The sequence below is a fragment of the Furipterus horrens genome, unplaced genomic scaffold (genome assembly GCF_987537825.1).
Source record: "Furipterus horrens unplaced genomic scaffold, mFurHor1.1.pri manual_scaffold_6, whole genome shotgun sequence".
In the NCBI taxonomy this organism is placed as follows: Eukaryota; Metazoa; Chordata; class Mammalia; order Chiroptera; family Furipteridae; genus Furipterus; species Furipterus horrens.
In genome coordinates, this window is record NW_028327176.1 from 75437806 (window position 1) to 75453795 (window position 15990).

General features: G+C 39.6%; 1 protein-coding gene across 2 annotated transcripts in view; it reads right to left on the bottom strand.

Moving 5' to 3' along the window:
- NPHP1 (nephrocystin 1) overlaps positions 1-15990 on the bottom strand; it is a 92911-nt gene that overhangs the window by 42884 nt on the left and 34037 nt on the right. For both annotated transcript variants that reach the window (XM_090281812.1, XM_090281811.1), the window contains 6 exons: positions 14968-15069; positions 7828-7925; positions 7462-7504; positions 6525-6621; positions 5112-5206; positions 1194-1322 (listed from right to left, as the gene is read on the bottom strand). In XM_090281812.1, the coding sequence (XP_090137938.1) occupies positions 1194-1322; positions 5112-5206; positions 6525-6621; positions 7462-7504; positions 7828-7925; positions 14968-15069 (564 nt within the window). The remainder of the gene's footprint in view (positions 1-1193; positions 1323-5111; positions 5207-6524; positions 6622-7461; positions 7505-7827; positions 7926-14967; positions 15070-15990) is intronic.

Consider the following 15990-nt stretch of genomic DNA (forward strand, 5'->3'; position numbering starts at 1 on the left):
CTTACTTAAGAAAAAGACCATCAAAATTATGAACATTAAAATGACAACAAACTCACAACTATCAACACCTGAATCTAAAAAATGAAAACAAAATTCAACTAAGCAAACCAGAATAGGAACAGAATCATAGGTATGGGGGTAATTTGGAGGGTTATCAGCTGGGAGGGGGAAGAAGGAGAAATGGGGAAAAGGTGCAGGGATTAAGAAGCATAATTGGTTGGTACAAAATAGACAAAGGAAAGTTATGAATAATATAGGAAAGGGTGAAGCCATAGGACTTACATGCATGACCCATGGACATGAACTAAGGGGGGTGGGATTGCTGGAGGGAAGGGAGTTACTTGGCAGAGGGAAGCAAAGGGGAATAAAATTGCGATACTGTAACAACATAATCAATAAAATATACTTTAAAAAATACTTTTACCTTTCTAATTGTCTCTTTTATTCATTTTTTTTTCTATTTTATTAATTTCTACTCCTAACTTTATTATTTCCTCCATTCTACTTTCTTCTGGTTTAACTTACTTTTCCTTTTCTAGCCTCTTCAGTTGGTAGCTTAGATCACAAATTTTAAATCTCTCTTCTTGTCTAGTAGTATATGCAATTAAAGCTATAAATTTCCACCTAAGCACTGTTTAAGCTGTTAACTCACAACAAATCAATTCATTTTTTAGGAGCCATTCAAATCAGTTGTTTGGTACTGGGTATAAAATATTCTCTTAGGAATCAGGGAGGAGTCAAGTGGAAAAGAACACAATGAAACTTTGTAAGGTGAGGGTAATGCTCCACATCCAGATTGGGTGTTGGCTATACAGGGATATACATTTGATAGAAATGCAAGTCGGTGCCCTTAAGACCTGAGCTATACAATACTAGAAGGCAGGCATCAGTACCTTCTGAGGTGAAAAACCTAAGGCTCATAGGGGTTAACTGTGATATGTAAGCCATTATCACACACCTAGCAACAGAAAGAGCCAGGAGTTAAGCCTATGTCATCAGAACTCATGTGGTTTGCATTCTACCGTGTATTATTTTATATGTACATGCACACATATACATATATACATACACATATACATATAAAGAGAAAGACAGAGAGAAAGAAAGACCCCATGCAGTACATGTTTAACATGTGGCATGGACAAAATGTGTTCCATCCTGACAAGAACCGATATGCTCCTCAGCAAACTTACCTTACTACCATCAAACAGACAAAGACGCACATGTCTGCTGAGAACCTGGATGCTCCCTCCCGGAACAGGAATCATTTTACAGCTCCAGAGGGTCAGAATCAATGAAACACGGCCTAGTCTTGACCTAATCTGAGAGAAAAAATTAGCTTTAAAGTGGGAATAGAGGGAGCATACCTCAACATAATAAAGGCCATATACAAGAATCCTATAGCCAACAGTTCACACTCAAAGGGCAAAAACTGAAAGTTTTCCCCCTAAGATCAGGAACAAGACAAGGGTGCCCACTTCCACCACTTTTATTCAACATAATATTTGAAGCTCTAGCCACAGCAAGCAGACAAGAAAAAGAAATAAAAGGCATCTAAATCAGAAAGGAGGAAGTAAAACTGTCATTATCTGCAGATGACATGATAGTATACATAGAAAACCCTATGGGCTCCACCAGAAAACTACTTGACCTAATAAGTGAATTTGGCAAAATAGTGGAATACAAAGTCAATAATCAGAAATTGAAGACATTTTTGTACACCAACAATGAAATATCAAAAACAGAAACTAGGAGAAAAATCCCATTTACTATAGTAACAAGAAAAATAAAGTACCTAGGAATAAACTTAACCAAGGAGACCTGTCCTTGGAAATCTACAGGATACTGAAGAAAGAAGTTAAGGAAGATACAAATATACACTGTGTTAATGGATTCAAAGAATTAATATCATCAATAGGTCCATACTACCCAAAGCAATCTATATATTCAATGCAATCCCTATTAAAATACCAATGACATATTTCACAGACCTAGAACAAACACTTCAAAAATTTATATGGAACCAAAAACTACCCCAAATAATGCCAGTAATCTTGAGAAAGAAGAACAAGGTAGGAGGGATCACAATAACTGATATCAAACTATACTACAAAGCCATTCTATAATCAAAACAGTCTGGAACTGGTATTAGAACAAACACATAGATCAACGGAACAGAATAGAGAGCCCAGAAATAAACCCAGGTCTCTATGGTCAGTTAGTATTTGACAAAGGGGGAAGGAGCAAAAACTGGAATGAAAATAGCCTCTTCAACAAATGGTATTGGGAGAACTGGACAGGGACAAGCAAAAAAATGAAACTAGACCACCAATTTACACCACACACCAGAATAAACTCAAGATGGATCAAAGACTTAAATGTAAGCTGTGACAATAGAAAAGTCCTAGGGAAAACATAGGCAGTAAAATTTCTGATATCCCACACTGCAATATTTTCACTGATATATCCCCTCCCAGGGCAAGGGAAATAAAGGAAAAAAATAAACAAATGGGACTACATCAAATTAAAAAGGGTCTGCTTGGCTAAAGAAAACATCAGCAAAATGAAAACGGAACCAACCATATGCGAAAACATATTTGCTAATGATACCTTAAACAAGAGTTAGATCTCCAAAATATATAAAGAACTCATACGACTCAACACCAGGAAGATAAACAATAAATTAAAAAATCGGCAAAGGACCGGAACAAACTTCTCCAAGAAGGACATACAGAGGGTCCATAAGAATATGAAAGAATGCTCAACATTACTATCCATGAGAGAGATGCGAATTAAAACCACAATGAGATACCATCTCACACCAGTCAGAATGACCATCATTAACAAATCAACAAATAAGTGCTGGCGAGGATGTGGAGAAAAGGGAACCCTAGTGCACTGCTGGTGGGAATGCAGACTGGTGCAGCCACTGTGGAAAACAGTATGGAATTCCTCAAAAAAACTAAAAATGGAACTGCCTTTTGATCCAGCAATTCCACTGCTGGCTTTATACCTAAAGAATCCTGAAATGCCAATTCAAAAGAACCTTATCACCCCTATGTTCATAGCAGCATTATCTACAATAATGAAACAGCCTAAGTGCCCATCAGTAAATGAGTGGATCAAAAAAACCAGTACATTTACACAATGGAATACTATGCAGCAGAAAGGAAGAAGGCCCTCCTACCGTTTGGGACAACATGGGTGGAACTGGAGAGTACTATGCTAAGTGAAATAAGCCAGGCAGTGAAAATCAAATACCATATGATCTCACTATAACAGGAACCTAATGAACAAAACAAACAAACAAACAAACAAGCAAAATAGAACCAGAGGCATAGAAATAAGGAACAAACAGTGACCAGAGGGGAGCGGGGGAGGGGAAGAAGAGGGGAAAGAAGAGGAAGGGTCTAGTCAAAGAACATGTATAAATGACCCATGACATGGACAACAGGGTGAGGATTGACTGTGGGAGCAGTGGTGGGCACTGCAGTGAAGAGCAACAGGGGGGAAATTGAGACAACTATAATAGAGCAGCAATTTAAAAAATTGTGATGAAAAAAAACAGCCCGTACAATCAGATAAAATGTGTGACCTGACCGTAGAATCATGTACTCCAGGCTCATTTACAGTCATTCCTCCACAATGTGAGTAGGGTAGATGGTCACACCAACATTCATAGTATCCAGCCAGTTCCTCCTTGGTTTAAATTCAAGCACTTATCTACATCATTCCTTGGCTTTTTAACAAATGTTTTGAAAGAGAATGCAAGAATGCACTGACCACCAGATGTGATTGTTCAGTTCTACTTCACAAGTCTAGGTCATAACGTCAATAAATAAACTGGCGTTCTTATTTCTAATTTAAGAACATCTTCAATACTTCTTTTAAAAGATTTTACTTATTTATTTTTAGGAAGAGGGAAGAGAGTGAGAAGAAGAGGGAGAGAAATATCATGTGTGAGAGAAACATCGATCAGTTGCCTCTCGCCTACCCCCACCTAGGGACCTGGTCCTCAACCCAGGAATGTGCCCCAACCAGGAATTGAACCAGTGACCTTTTGTTCCCTGAGACATCGTCCAACCCACTGCGCCACACCAGTCAGGGTGAACGTCTTTGATTTTTAACATTCTGCTTTATGGTCATGGCTCTTTCCATTTAAATAACTTATAACATTGAAAAACTAAGACATCTAAAAACCTGTCACTTTTTCAATTTAAGAAATGACAGCTGAATATTTAGTTCTCTGGGTACAAGTTCATAAAATTAAATGCCATTTATTCTAGTACTAGCACACTAAACAGACCAAATACAACATCTATGTTGACTTGCCATAAAAGATATTAAATACAAAAAGGTTCCAGGCAATCCTTGGGTTGAGAGGAAAAAGGGCACTAAAATTCTATGCCACCCCTCAACGGAAAACCTGACCACACTGGGTCCCTTCATTCTTCCCTTGAAGTTCTGGGGGAGGAAGGAAGAAAAAGCAGAAGGTAAACAAACAGGAAGGGGTGTGATGTGCACCAATGCAGTGCAGACCTGCTAAAATGATGGAGAGTAGAATTAAATATCAAAAGAATTCCCTACTTCAAATACTGGGAATACAGCAATCCTTTAAGCTCTCCTCCAAAAAAAGTATAATCAGAAAGTACTCATTCCTACTTAATTAAAATAAGTTATTTCTACTACTATTATTACTATTACTACTACTACTACTACTACTACTAATGATAATATTGGCTAATGTTTCCTGAGTTATTATCATGTGTTAGGCATTGTTCTCTGCCCTTCACACATATAATTCTCACAATAACACTATGTAGGAAGTATTATTATTATTCCCTTTTCACAGATGAAGAAATTGAGACAAAACATGATTCAGATAAGTATTATTTCCTTGTAACAATGGGAGAGGAGAGCGATGGAGAAAAGGAACAGAGTCACAAATCCAACTTTTGTCTTAGCTGTGAAACTATCACTGAGTATTTCAAAATCACGATAAAGAAACCATTTCTTTGTTTTCCATAATGCATTAATCAAGTTACATGTTACTGGAATACTTGCAATCATGACACAATCTGGAAAAGCTGTAACTTAGCAACTGTACTTACCGTGCCTGTCTTAGCATCCCACATGAGATCTCTGAAGGTCAGCTGTGAAGGAGTGAGCTCTGGCTGTAAGAAGTAACCTGCTCGAAATTGAGTCCCTGCAAATATAATTTTTCCTTAATTTTCTTACAAAAAAAGGGATAAAACACAAAACCAAAAATCCATGATGTTATGCTAGAAAATTAGGAAACAGACATTCAAAAAGCCAGGCTGCTTCCTAAGAACAGGCTTCCTAAGACAGAGGCACCAACAGAGATTTTCACACAAAAACAACAGAGGAAACACAGCTAGAAGCACATAAGAGCTGATCTCCAAGCAGCTTTAAGACCTGAAAGACTCTTAGGTCAATAACATGGCCTGTGATGAAGAGGATCCATTCAAATATTTTTGTACAATGCTCAAAATCTGTAAACACTTTTTAGAAAATTAGAAAATTATATAATCGTTAATTTAACCTCTTAATAGAAAACCATTTTTATACTGTTCTCCCATACTTTAGTCATGAAGAATACTTATTACAAAATTATATGTTCATTCATAAAATCATCTTTGAATTCCTACTCTATGTCAGGTACTACTCTAGAACCAGGAAATACAAAAGTAAACAGAAATATGGCCTGCCCTCATTCACTTACAGTTAAGTGGGGGAAACTATTTTAAAAATAAGTAGATAATAGAATAAATAAGATCATTATAGCTGACTTAGACCCATAAAGGGTGCTCAGGTGGATGGGAGTAGAGGGAACCTATATTACTCAAGAAAGGTTTCTGTGGGAAGGGGAATTTGCCAAGACCCAAAGGAAGAGAAGGAGTGGGCATTCAGCGGGGCTGAGAAGAGCCTTCCTGCAGAGGAACCTCAAAGCAGCCCTTCCACAGATAACTCCACAACTCAGGGTATCAGAGCAGCCTCCCCACCATCATTCTTTTTTAAGATAGGTTTATGGATAAATATTGTCAAGTACAGGGAAATCCAAGAATGAGTAAGAAAACAGAAAAAAAAATGAATGGAGATAAGTCTTTGGAAAAGAGAAAGCGAGTCTTCACCTAGAAAGGACAGGGCAGGAGAGGCTGGTTTTCAGAGGCAGGAGGAATTAGGCGTGGCAGTACTACTGATGAGGGAAGAAATGACAGGTGTGGGGGGCAGGCTGAAGATACAGGAAAGAGCTGACAATTAAGAGTCATGTTTTTGAAATAAAGGGAAAGGGGAGCTGGAGCCGAGAGCACAGGTAGCCAGGCTGGCCTCTGAAAGGATCAGGGGTCCTCCCTCCACTGTCACAGGAAAGATGAGGAAAAGCGGACCACCAATGAGATGTGAAGTTCTACATCTTTCAAAACAACTTGTTTTGGCTAAAAGAAATCAGATGTAAAGCTTGACTGTTAAATAAAGGTCTGTGGTGGCTGACAGACACCTGTTACCTTCCTCCAGAAGCTGGAAGAGCGTGGAAGGCCTGAACCCGGCAGGAATGGCTCCCATCGTAGTCAACACATCAACAGTGTTTACCTGCTGAACGTGCTAAAAACAAATTGATTCGCTGTTTTCATTCATGTTTCCCTCACTTATTGTCTTTATCATTATAGCAATTACAACCCAAGAAAGGAAAACACAAATGTACAGATGTAGTGAACTAACACAGCAATTTAACTCCAAAGTCCTGAGAGGAGGTCATCACTGAATCCTGGCGTCTCCCAAGGACCTAAGCCCCAGGCCATGCCCAGTGGGCAGACCTCTCTGCTCCTGCACATCCTTTATCTAATGTCCCTTCTTCTGTCCCAGACCACAGTGTACTGCCATGTAACAGATGAGTTAATATCATAAATTGATATGCACTGACAATTAAATGGATTTGTTTCTGTGTGTGTCTGTGTGTGTGTGTGTGTCTGTGTGTATCACACACACACATTCACATACTCATGAGCCCCAGGATAAAAATAGTTACCAAACTGTTAATGGTGGTTATTGATGAAGGGAGTAAATTTTCATGTTATGTAATTTTTTAAGTGATAGGACTATGAACCATTTCTTACTGTTCTGAGATTTCTGGAATTCTTCATATTAACTTAATTTAATAGCAGTCTTTACCCAAATGATAGAAAATTCTGGCAGAATCAGTGAGAGATATTACCAAGCCCTCATATCTACTCTTCTTAGAGAAAGGACCTGATGGGAAATGCTACTTGGAGCACCAGCTTACTAAACCAGAAATGTATGTTTCATGCTCTGTACATTATGCACTGTACCCTGTTTAAGATCCAATGCTATCTTTCAAAGTCCCTACCCGGTTTTGAATCTGAACTCTAGCAGAACTTTTAAGTAATAAAGCGAGATATCACTGACAGGACAGGAGATACCAACCTCTGAGAGAGCTTTTTGAAGAGCACTCCAATGAGAATCAGTTCTGGGAGACAAAACAGCAAGGTGAGTGCACAGACAGGTTACACCTATTCACTCGGTTAGGGAACTTCATTAATCAAAGAACAAAGTATATAACTGTCAGTAAGTTCTGAAAACCTAACAGTATCCAGATGAAACCAAGAGAGAATAATCACAAAATTAAAATAGCGATAGTCTTTAAGAAAATAGTAATATGAAAAGCACTGTTCACAATTGCAAGTTGTCTCCATTGCAAAAAATTCTTGAATTATTTACAATGGTAAAAATAAACAAAGTTCCCTAAACCTTTTATTTATTTGACTTTGATATCCCCTCAGGCCTCTGTACCTTTGTTTAACTTCTGTTCCCTCTTCGGTCTCATCCACCGAAGTCCCATCTCCTTCACTGCCTTCTTCACTTGACTCTGAGCCTTCTTTATGACAGGGCTGAAAAATGATTGATATATGAGGTGCTTTTTCACTGAATGCAAAAATAAACCAATAAAAAGACTTTTAGAGAGACTCAAGTGTAGATGGAAATTTACATGATGGGCATATCAAAAATCAGTGGGAGCCCTGACCAGTGTGGCTCAGTTGGTTGGAATGTCGTCCCACAAACCAAAAGGTCATTGGTTGATTCCTGGTCAGGGCACATGCCTGGGTTGCGGGTTCAGCCTCAGTTGGGGCACATGTAAGAGGCAACCGATTGATGTTTCTCTCTCACACTGATGTGTCTCCCTCTCCTCCCTCCCTTCCCCACTCTCTAAAATTAAAAATAAATAAAATCTTTTAAAAAAATCAGTGGGAAAAAGATTTCACCGTGTGGTTGATCACTTCACTGTTTGACAAAATTACAAGGATAGAGAAAAAGAGCAAGTTTAATCAAAATTAATTAATTCCAGGTAGAATTTACTCAAATGAAAAAAAAATAGAAGGTAGAAATAAAAGAACTCTAAAAGCATTAGGAGAAAATAATCCTGAGATGGGAAAGTCCTTTCCAATTATGATGCCCAGACCAGAAATCATGCATGAAAACACTTGACCATCTTAGCTACATAAAAAATTAACACAGTTGAAAGCCAACAAAGACAGTATCTGTCACAAATTCCCAAGGGTTAATATCCTTAATATTAAAATATTACCAAACCTCCTATAAATCAATAAGTTTTTAAAATCCCTTATAAAAATGGTCAAACTAACTGAAAAGGCAATTTACAAAAAAGATAAAGAATGATCATAAAACATATGAAGTGATGCTCAACTCCATTAGCAGGACAATGAATGCAAATAAAAACAATCATGAGCCTTTTTTGCCTATCACATTAGCAGAATGATTGGTGATAACATCTCTGGTAATATGGGGGGGGGGGGGAAGCACATTCTCTCAGATGCTAAGAGTGGGAATAAATATAGGCCTAACTTTCCTGAGAGACAAAATGGCAAATTCAGTCAAAATATAAAGGTATAACCCGTCTGAACCAGCACAGAGCATCGGGGAATTTATCCAAGAGGAACAATGAGAGAAGTCTACAAAGATGCCTGGACAGACTGGTCATTACAGAGGTTGAGGGTTGTCTACTGCTAAATCACCACATCTTCTTTTCTAACAGAATCCCTCATTAGCAAGGAGCTGGCAAAAAGACTACAGTTTCCAATCCCTCATTTCGGCTAGTTGTTGAAAAGAACTAAATTCTATTTTTTTAATTATATTTTATTGACTATGCTATTACAGTTGTCCCAATTTTTTCCCCTTTGCCCCTTCCACCCAGCACCCCCCACTCCCTCAGGCAATTCCCACACCTCTGTTCATGTCCATGGGTCATGCGTAGAAGTTCTACAGCTTCTCCATTTCTTACACTGTACTTTACATCTCCATGACTATACCAGTTCGTGCTTCTTAATCCCTTCACCTTTTCACCTATTCCCCCAAACTCCCCTCCCATCTGGCTGCCATCAAACCATTCTCCACATCTATGATTCTGTTTCTGTTCTGCTTGTTTGCTTCATTTATTTTTTAGATTCAATTGTTGATAGGTATTTTTTGCTATTTTATTGTTCATAGTTTTGATCTTTTTCTTAAATAAGTCCTTTTAACATTTCGTATAATAATGGTTGGGTGATGATGAACTCCTTTAGTTTTTTCTTGTCTGGGAAGCTCTTTATCAGCTCTTTCATTCTAAACGATGGCTTTGCTGGATAGAGTAATCTTGGTAGTAGGTCCTTGCTTTTCATCACTTTGAATATTCCTTGCCAATTCCTTCTAGACTGCAAAGTTTCTTTTGAGAAATTAGCTAATAGTCTTATGGGAACTCCTTTGTAGCTAACTATCTGTTTTTCTCTTGTGCTTTTAAGATTCTCTCTTTAACTTTTGGCATTTTGATTATGATGTGGCTTCGAGTGGGCCTCTTAGCATCCATCTTATTTAAGACTCTCTGTGCTTTCTGGACTTGTACGTCCATTTCCCTCGCCAAATTAGGGAAGTTTTCTTTCATTATTTTTTCAAATAGATTTCCAATTTCTTGCTCTTTCTCTTCTCCTTCTGGCACCCCTATGATGGGAATGTTGGAATGCTTGAAGTTGTGCCAGAGGCTGCTTATACTATCCTCGTTTTTTTGGATTCTTTTTTCTTCTGCTATTCTGTTTGGTTGTTTTTTGCTTTCTTATGTTCCAAGTCATTGATCTGATTATCAGCTTCATCCATGCTATTGATTCCCTGTAAATTGTTCTTTATTTCAGTCAGTGTTTCCATCATTTCTGACTGGATCTTTTTTATGTTGCTAAAGTTTTCCCTAAGTTCCTTGAGCATCCTTATAACCAGTGTTTTGAACAATGCATCTGATAAGATTGCTTATCTCCATTTTGTTTAGTTCTTTTTCTGGAGTTGTGTTCTGTTCTTTTATCTGGACCGTGCTTCTTTATCTCCTCATTTTGGCAGCCTCCCTGTGTTTGTTTCTGCATATTAGGTAAAGCTGCTATGACCCATCTTGGTAGTGTGGCCTAAACTAGTAGGTGTCCTGTAGCACCCAGTGGCACAGCCTCCCCTATCACCCAAGTTGGGTACTTGAGATGTGCCCTCTGTATAGGCTGTGTACACCCTCCTGTTATAGTTGAGCCTTATTGCTGTTGGCAGGTCAATGAGAGGGATTCACGCAGGCCAATGAGCTGTGAGAACTGGCTGTGACCACTCTCCTCCAACCTCCACGCTCTGTGGAGGATCAGCTATGCACTGGCCCACTCCACAGAGCAGCGCTTACTTCAGTATGGCTCTGGTGTCCCCTTATGTTCTGTCTTGGGCCACTTGGCATAAGTTATAAAGCAATTAGCATCAGACTGCATCTTGTGCTAGGTTTGTGCTGGGCCAGGCTGTGAACTAAGGCCAGCTGCTGCTAGTGCAGGGCATGAGGCCACTTAGGGGCTCACTGAGGCCAGCTGTTGCTTGTTTGAGAGAATTTAGGAAGATCAGAAGCATGTGCTAAGACATTTGTATGGAAAAGCCACTTGGGTACATCCATAAGTTGAGTGGGGCTGAGTCTCAGGGAATCACCAGGGCTCGGAAAACAATGTGAGCCAGGTTGATGGAGTCTCAGATATGGTGCCCTCTACCCTGTACTCTGTTGAGGGGAGGGGTCAAAAGGAGCAATGGGCCTCTGCCAGCAGTTGTCTTGGAGAAAGCTTTCCCCCTGCTCTTGCCCTGATGTCAGAAACTTCAGTTCCTCCCTGGTAACTTTTAGGTTGCTGACCAAATGCTGGAGCTCAGCAGGAACAAGTCTGAGGAAGTCCATATGCAGGCCCTTTAAGAGGAGCTGCCTAGGAATCCAGCAGTTTCTTCCACCGACTCAATCTCCACAGGTTTTTACAGCCAGAAGCCATGGGGACTTTTCCTCCAGGCACTGAAACCCTGGGCTGATGGACCTGGTGTGGGTCTGGGGCCCCTCACTCCTGAGATATCCCTCCCGATTTTTGTTTGCCATGTGATTATTATCTGCCGCACATGGGTGTAGGGCCAGCCCATTCCATATGTCTGCATCTCTACCTGCCTACCAGTATGGATGGATGTGGTTTCTTCATGAATTCTGTGGTTGCAGGACCTCCATTCAACTCGCTTTCTGCCAGTTCCGAGTGATGGCTGTTCTACAGTTTAGTCGTAATTCTGATGTGTTTGTGTGAGGAGGAGAGCCGTATTTACCCAGGCTGCCATCTAGGAGATCTAGCTCTTATATCGTTCTTTATTCATTTCAATTTGGAGAAATTCCACACTATGGCAGGAGCATCTTTCAAAGCACCTCCACCTCTGCTTCCACCTTCGTCTCTGCCCCGGGCACTCCAGACCATAAAGAACTAATATCTGATCAAGATATAATTGGAAGTTTTTTGTATAACTTCCAGGAAATGGTATCAAAAAAGATGGCAGCTCAGGCCTTTTGACTTCTTGTTCCCCTTTCCTTCTCTTTTGCTGCTTGGAATCACTTAAAGATCTAGCAGCCAATTTAAACTACAGAGATACCCCTGGAAAAGCTGCCTCCCACCTAATCACAGATGAAATATTAGATGGGGCCTCAGCACCCTTTGACTGCTACCTCCAAACTTTTGCCTTGCATGTGAAAATGCACTTCTACCTTATTTAAGCCACTATTTAGGGATCTCTTATAACTCCTAGTGGAAGCTAATCACACAGTTTCTTTGCCACATAATTGATAGATAGCTATTATGAAATGGAAACAACCTAAACGTCCATTTCTATGAAACTGGAATACTGTGCTACCATTGAAACAGATCATCTAGACCTGGACTGTGCAATACTGCAGCCACTTGCCACCTGTGGCTGCTGACACTTGAAATGTGACTCCTCCAAACTGAGGTATGCCATTTAAGTGTAAAATACACACTGGAATTTATAGATACACCATAAAAAGAAAAGTACTTTTTAATATTGGTTATATGTTGAAATGATAATATTTTTGATATATTGAATAATAATATCACCTGTTTCTTTTTACTTTTTAAAAATATGTGGTATAATGAAAAATATTTGGTCTTTATCCCAGTTCTTGGCAAGAGTTCTTAAAACTCTTGGAATTTCCTAAGTGACAGGAATGTCTTTTGTTCTTCATAACAAGCCCTTTCAACCACACCTGAGTTTATGCTAATTAGGTAGGGGGATACTGGTTGCTCTAAGAACCGATCCTGTGATCAAAGGGTTGGAACTTTTGGGGGGGAGGGGGTCAAGTTCCTCATAAGTGTGCTTTATTATTTTTTATTCTTATTATTGTACTTTTCATTACCATTTAGTCTTACACCCCCCTACCTCCTGCAATCACCACATTGTTGTCCATGTCCATGAGTCCTTTTTCCTTTTTGCTCAATCCTTCCACCTCTTAACCTCTCCCACTCCAGCTGTCATCCTGTTCTCTATATATGAGTCTGTCCCCATTTTCCTTGTTAGTTCAGTTTGCTCATATCGATTCTACATAAGAGTGACATCATATGGTATCTGTTTTTCTCTGACTGGTTTATTTCACTTAGCATAATGTTCTCCAGGTCCACCCATACTGTTGCAACGGGTAAAATTTTCTTATTTTTTTATGGCTAAGTAGTATTCCATTGTGTGTCCCATAACTGTTGTTTTTTGTTTGTTTTTAATGAAAAACAGAGACATTTATTGAAGAAGATACAAGAAACATTGTACACAGCACAACGATGCCTCAGTCTCCTTCAAAGTAGGCACTTTGGGACCTCACACAGTTCTCCCAATCGCCATCAGCTGCCCCATCAAATTTTCATGAATCTCATTGATGGTCTGAAATCTCTTCTCTTTCAAAGGTGATTTTAGTGTTGAAAAAAGCCAGAAGTCATGGGGCACCAAATCTGGGATGTAGGGGGACCATAGTTGTTTTATCCACTCATCTACTGATCGACACTTGGGCTGCTTCCATATCTTGGCAACTGTAAATAATGCTGCAATGAACATAGGGGTGTTTATGTTCTTTTGAATTAGTGTTTTGAGTTCCTTCATATGTATTTTGAACAGTGGCAGCCCTGGGTCAAAAGGCAGATCCATTTTTAATTTTTTGAGCCATCTCCATACTGCTTTCCACAATGGCTGCACCAATGTGCATTTCCCTTTCTCCACATCCTTGACAGCACTTGTTGTTTGTTGATTTACTGATGATTGCAATTCTGACAGATGTGCAATGATATCTCATTATGGTTTTAATTTGCATTTCTCTGATGATTAGTGATGTCGAGCATCTTTTCATATGTTTATTGGCCATCTGTATGTCCTCTTTGGAGAAGTGTCTATTCAGGTCCTTTGCCCATTTTTTAAATGGGTAAAGGATTGGAACTTTCATTACACCCTCCCCCACCTTCAGGGAGGGGAAAGAAACTGGAGAGATAATTCAATCATCAATAGGCAAGAATTTAGTCTCATGCTTATGTAATGAAAGCTCCATAAAAACTCCAGAAACAACAGGGTTTAAGGAGTTTCCAGGCTGGTGACCACTTTAAAGTGCTGGGAGGGTGGCCTGGGAGCAGGCGTGGAAGACCCAGGTCCCACTCCCTCCATCTCCTAATACCTCTCCCTGTGCACCTCCTTCTATGTGGCTCTTCTTGAATCGGGTCCTTCATAAGAACATGATAAACACAAGTAAGTTGTTTTACTGGGCCCTGTGAGTCCCCTAGCAAATTATCAAACCCCAGGAGGGGTATGGGAACTCCTGAATTTATGGCTGGTCACTCAGAAATACAGGTGGCCCCTGGGCTTGCGATAGGTGTCTGAAGTACGGAAGTTTGTAGAACTGAGCCTTTAATTTGTGGGGTCTGCCCTAACTCTAGGAGTTAAGTGTCACAGTTGAACTGAACTATTGGACACCTGGTTGGTTTTAGACAACTGGTGCGGAAAACAACACATATTTGTTATCAGAAAAAAAACCACAGTTGATGTTAGAAGTGATGTCAGAAAAAAAAAAAGACATCTCAATGTGGTTACTAGAAAACTTTAAATTATATTTGTAGTTTGTATTATTAGATTTATGTTGGCCAGCACTGATCCAGACAGATTATCTATGTATATTGACACAACAAATGACCATGCTATATCATAAAATATGAAAAACAATAGGTTACAAATGTGAATATATAGTATGTTCATATCCTAGTACAGGATCACATATTTGTAGAAGTTAACACAAAGTTAACTGTAGTTTTGTTTTACAACAAATAATAAACACCTATTAGTTTTTATGATCAGCACTAATCCACACAGCATCTTCATTGTGGGATAACATTCTAGGGCTCACCTGCATGACACCAATCACAGGTCTCAGGACTATTAACATACAGTATTTTCTCCATGCTCTGCCCCTCAAAAATTAAAGCAAATTCTACAAGTCATTCACTAGTCAGTTAATCCAAGAATACAGCTTAATAATTATGAAAAATAAAATGGTGTGGAAGAAGGAAAAGGAAAGAATAAACAACAAGCACTAACCTCCAGGTAGGTTCTGGGAACGAGACCTTTGTTTTCCTTGTCATTCTTAGCCATCCACCAACCATCAGGGTTTCTTTCAATTATATGAAGAATTTCTCCTTTCTTAAAGCAAAACAAAGTAAAAGATTTTTAAATTAAATTTTACCCCTAAAATAAGATTATCAACATTAAAACTATTTTTAAATAAAATGAAAGATAAAAATCATATGACATTAATAGATGCAAAAAAGCATTTGGCAAAATCCAACACATATTAACGACATTTAAAAAAAAATCTCAGCAAAATGGGAATACAGGGAAAATACCTCAATATAAAGGTCATTTAGGGCAAACCCACAGCTAATATTACTCAAAGGGGAAAAACTAAAACCATTTTTTACTTCCAGCCAAGAAGGAGGCCTGGACAGACATGCTGCATCTCCCTATACAACAATGAAGGAATTGTCGTCGTCGTCGGCAGCCGTCCATCTCGAGAGACGATGGTATAGCTTCTTAAGAGTCTATCTGCACCGCCGAGAATGGCTGTGCAGTCCGACTTGGGAGTGACACGGTATCTGTCTCCTCCCGTGTTGAATCGACATCTTGCGATGACGCTGGAGTGTCCTCTCCAGTGAAGCTGAAGCTACAGAGCCTGGGCAGGGTGATATGGAGGGTCTGCTGTTGCCCATGCAGTAGACCCCCCCTCTCTTCGCAGCTGAAGGGTCCAAGGGAAAGACGGAGTCAATACAGCTTGGCTTCAGGTGCGCCGCAGGAGTTGCCGGTGTTGACTACAACGTCAAACCGCCTTAGGGACTCCGGCTCCGGATTTTCTGTCGGGGTTTACTCCCTTAGCCTTTCCCCTGAAGAGGTATGCCGCAAGGCAGCGGAGGTTTTTTGGAGTCAGAGTTTTCCTTCTCTGATGTGCCCTGACTGGAAGATCGAACCAGCGACACTTAGCTCGCAGGCTGACGCTCAATCCACTGAGCCAAACCAGCCAGGGTAAATGAAGGAATACAACTACCTCAAAACTAGAGACAACCAGAA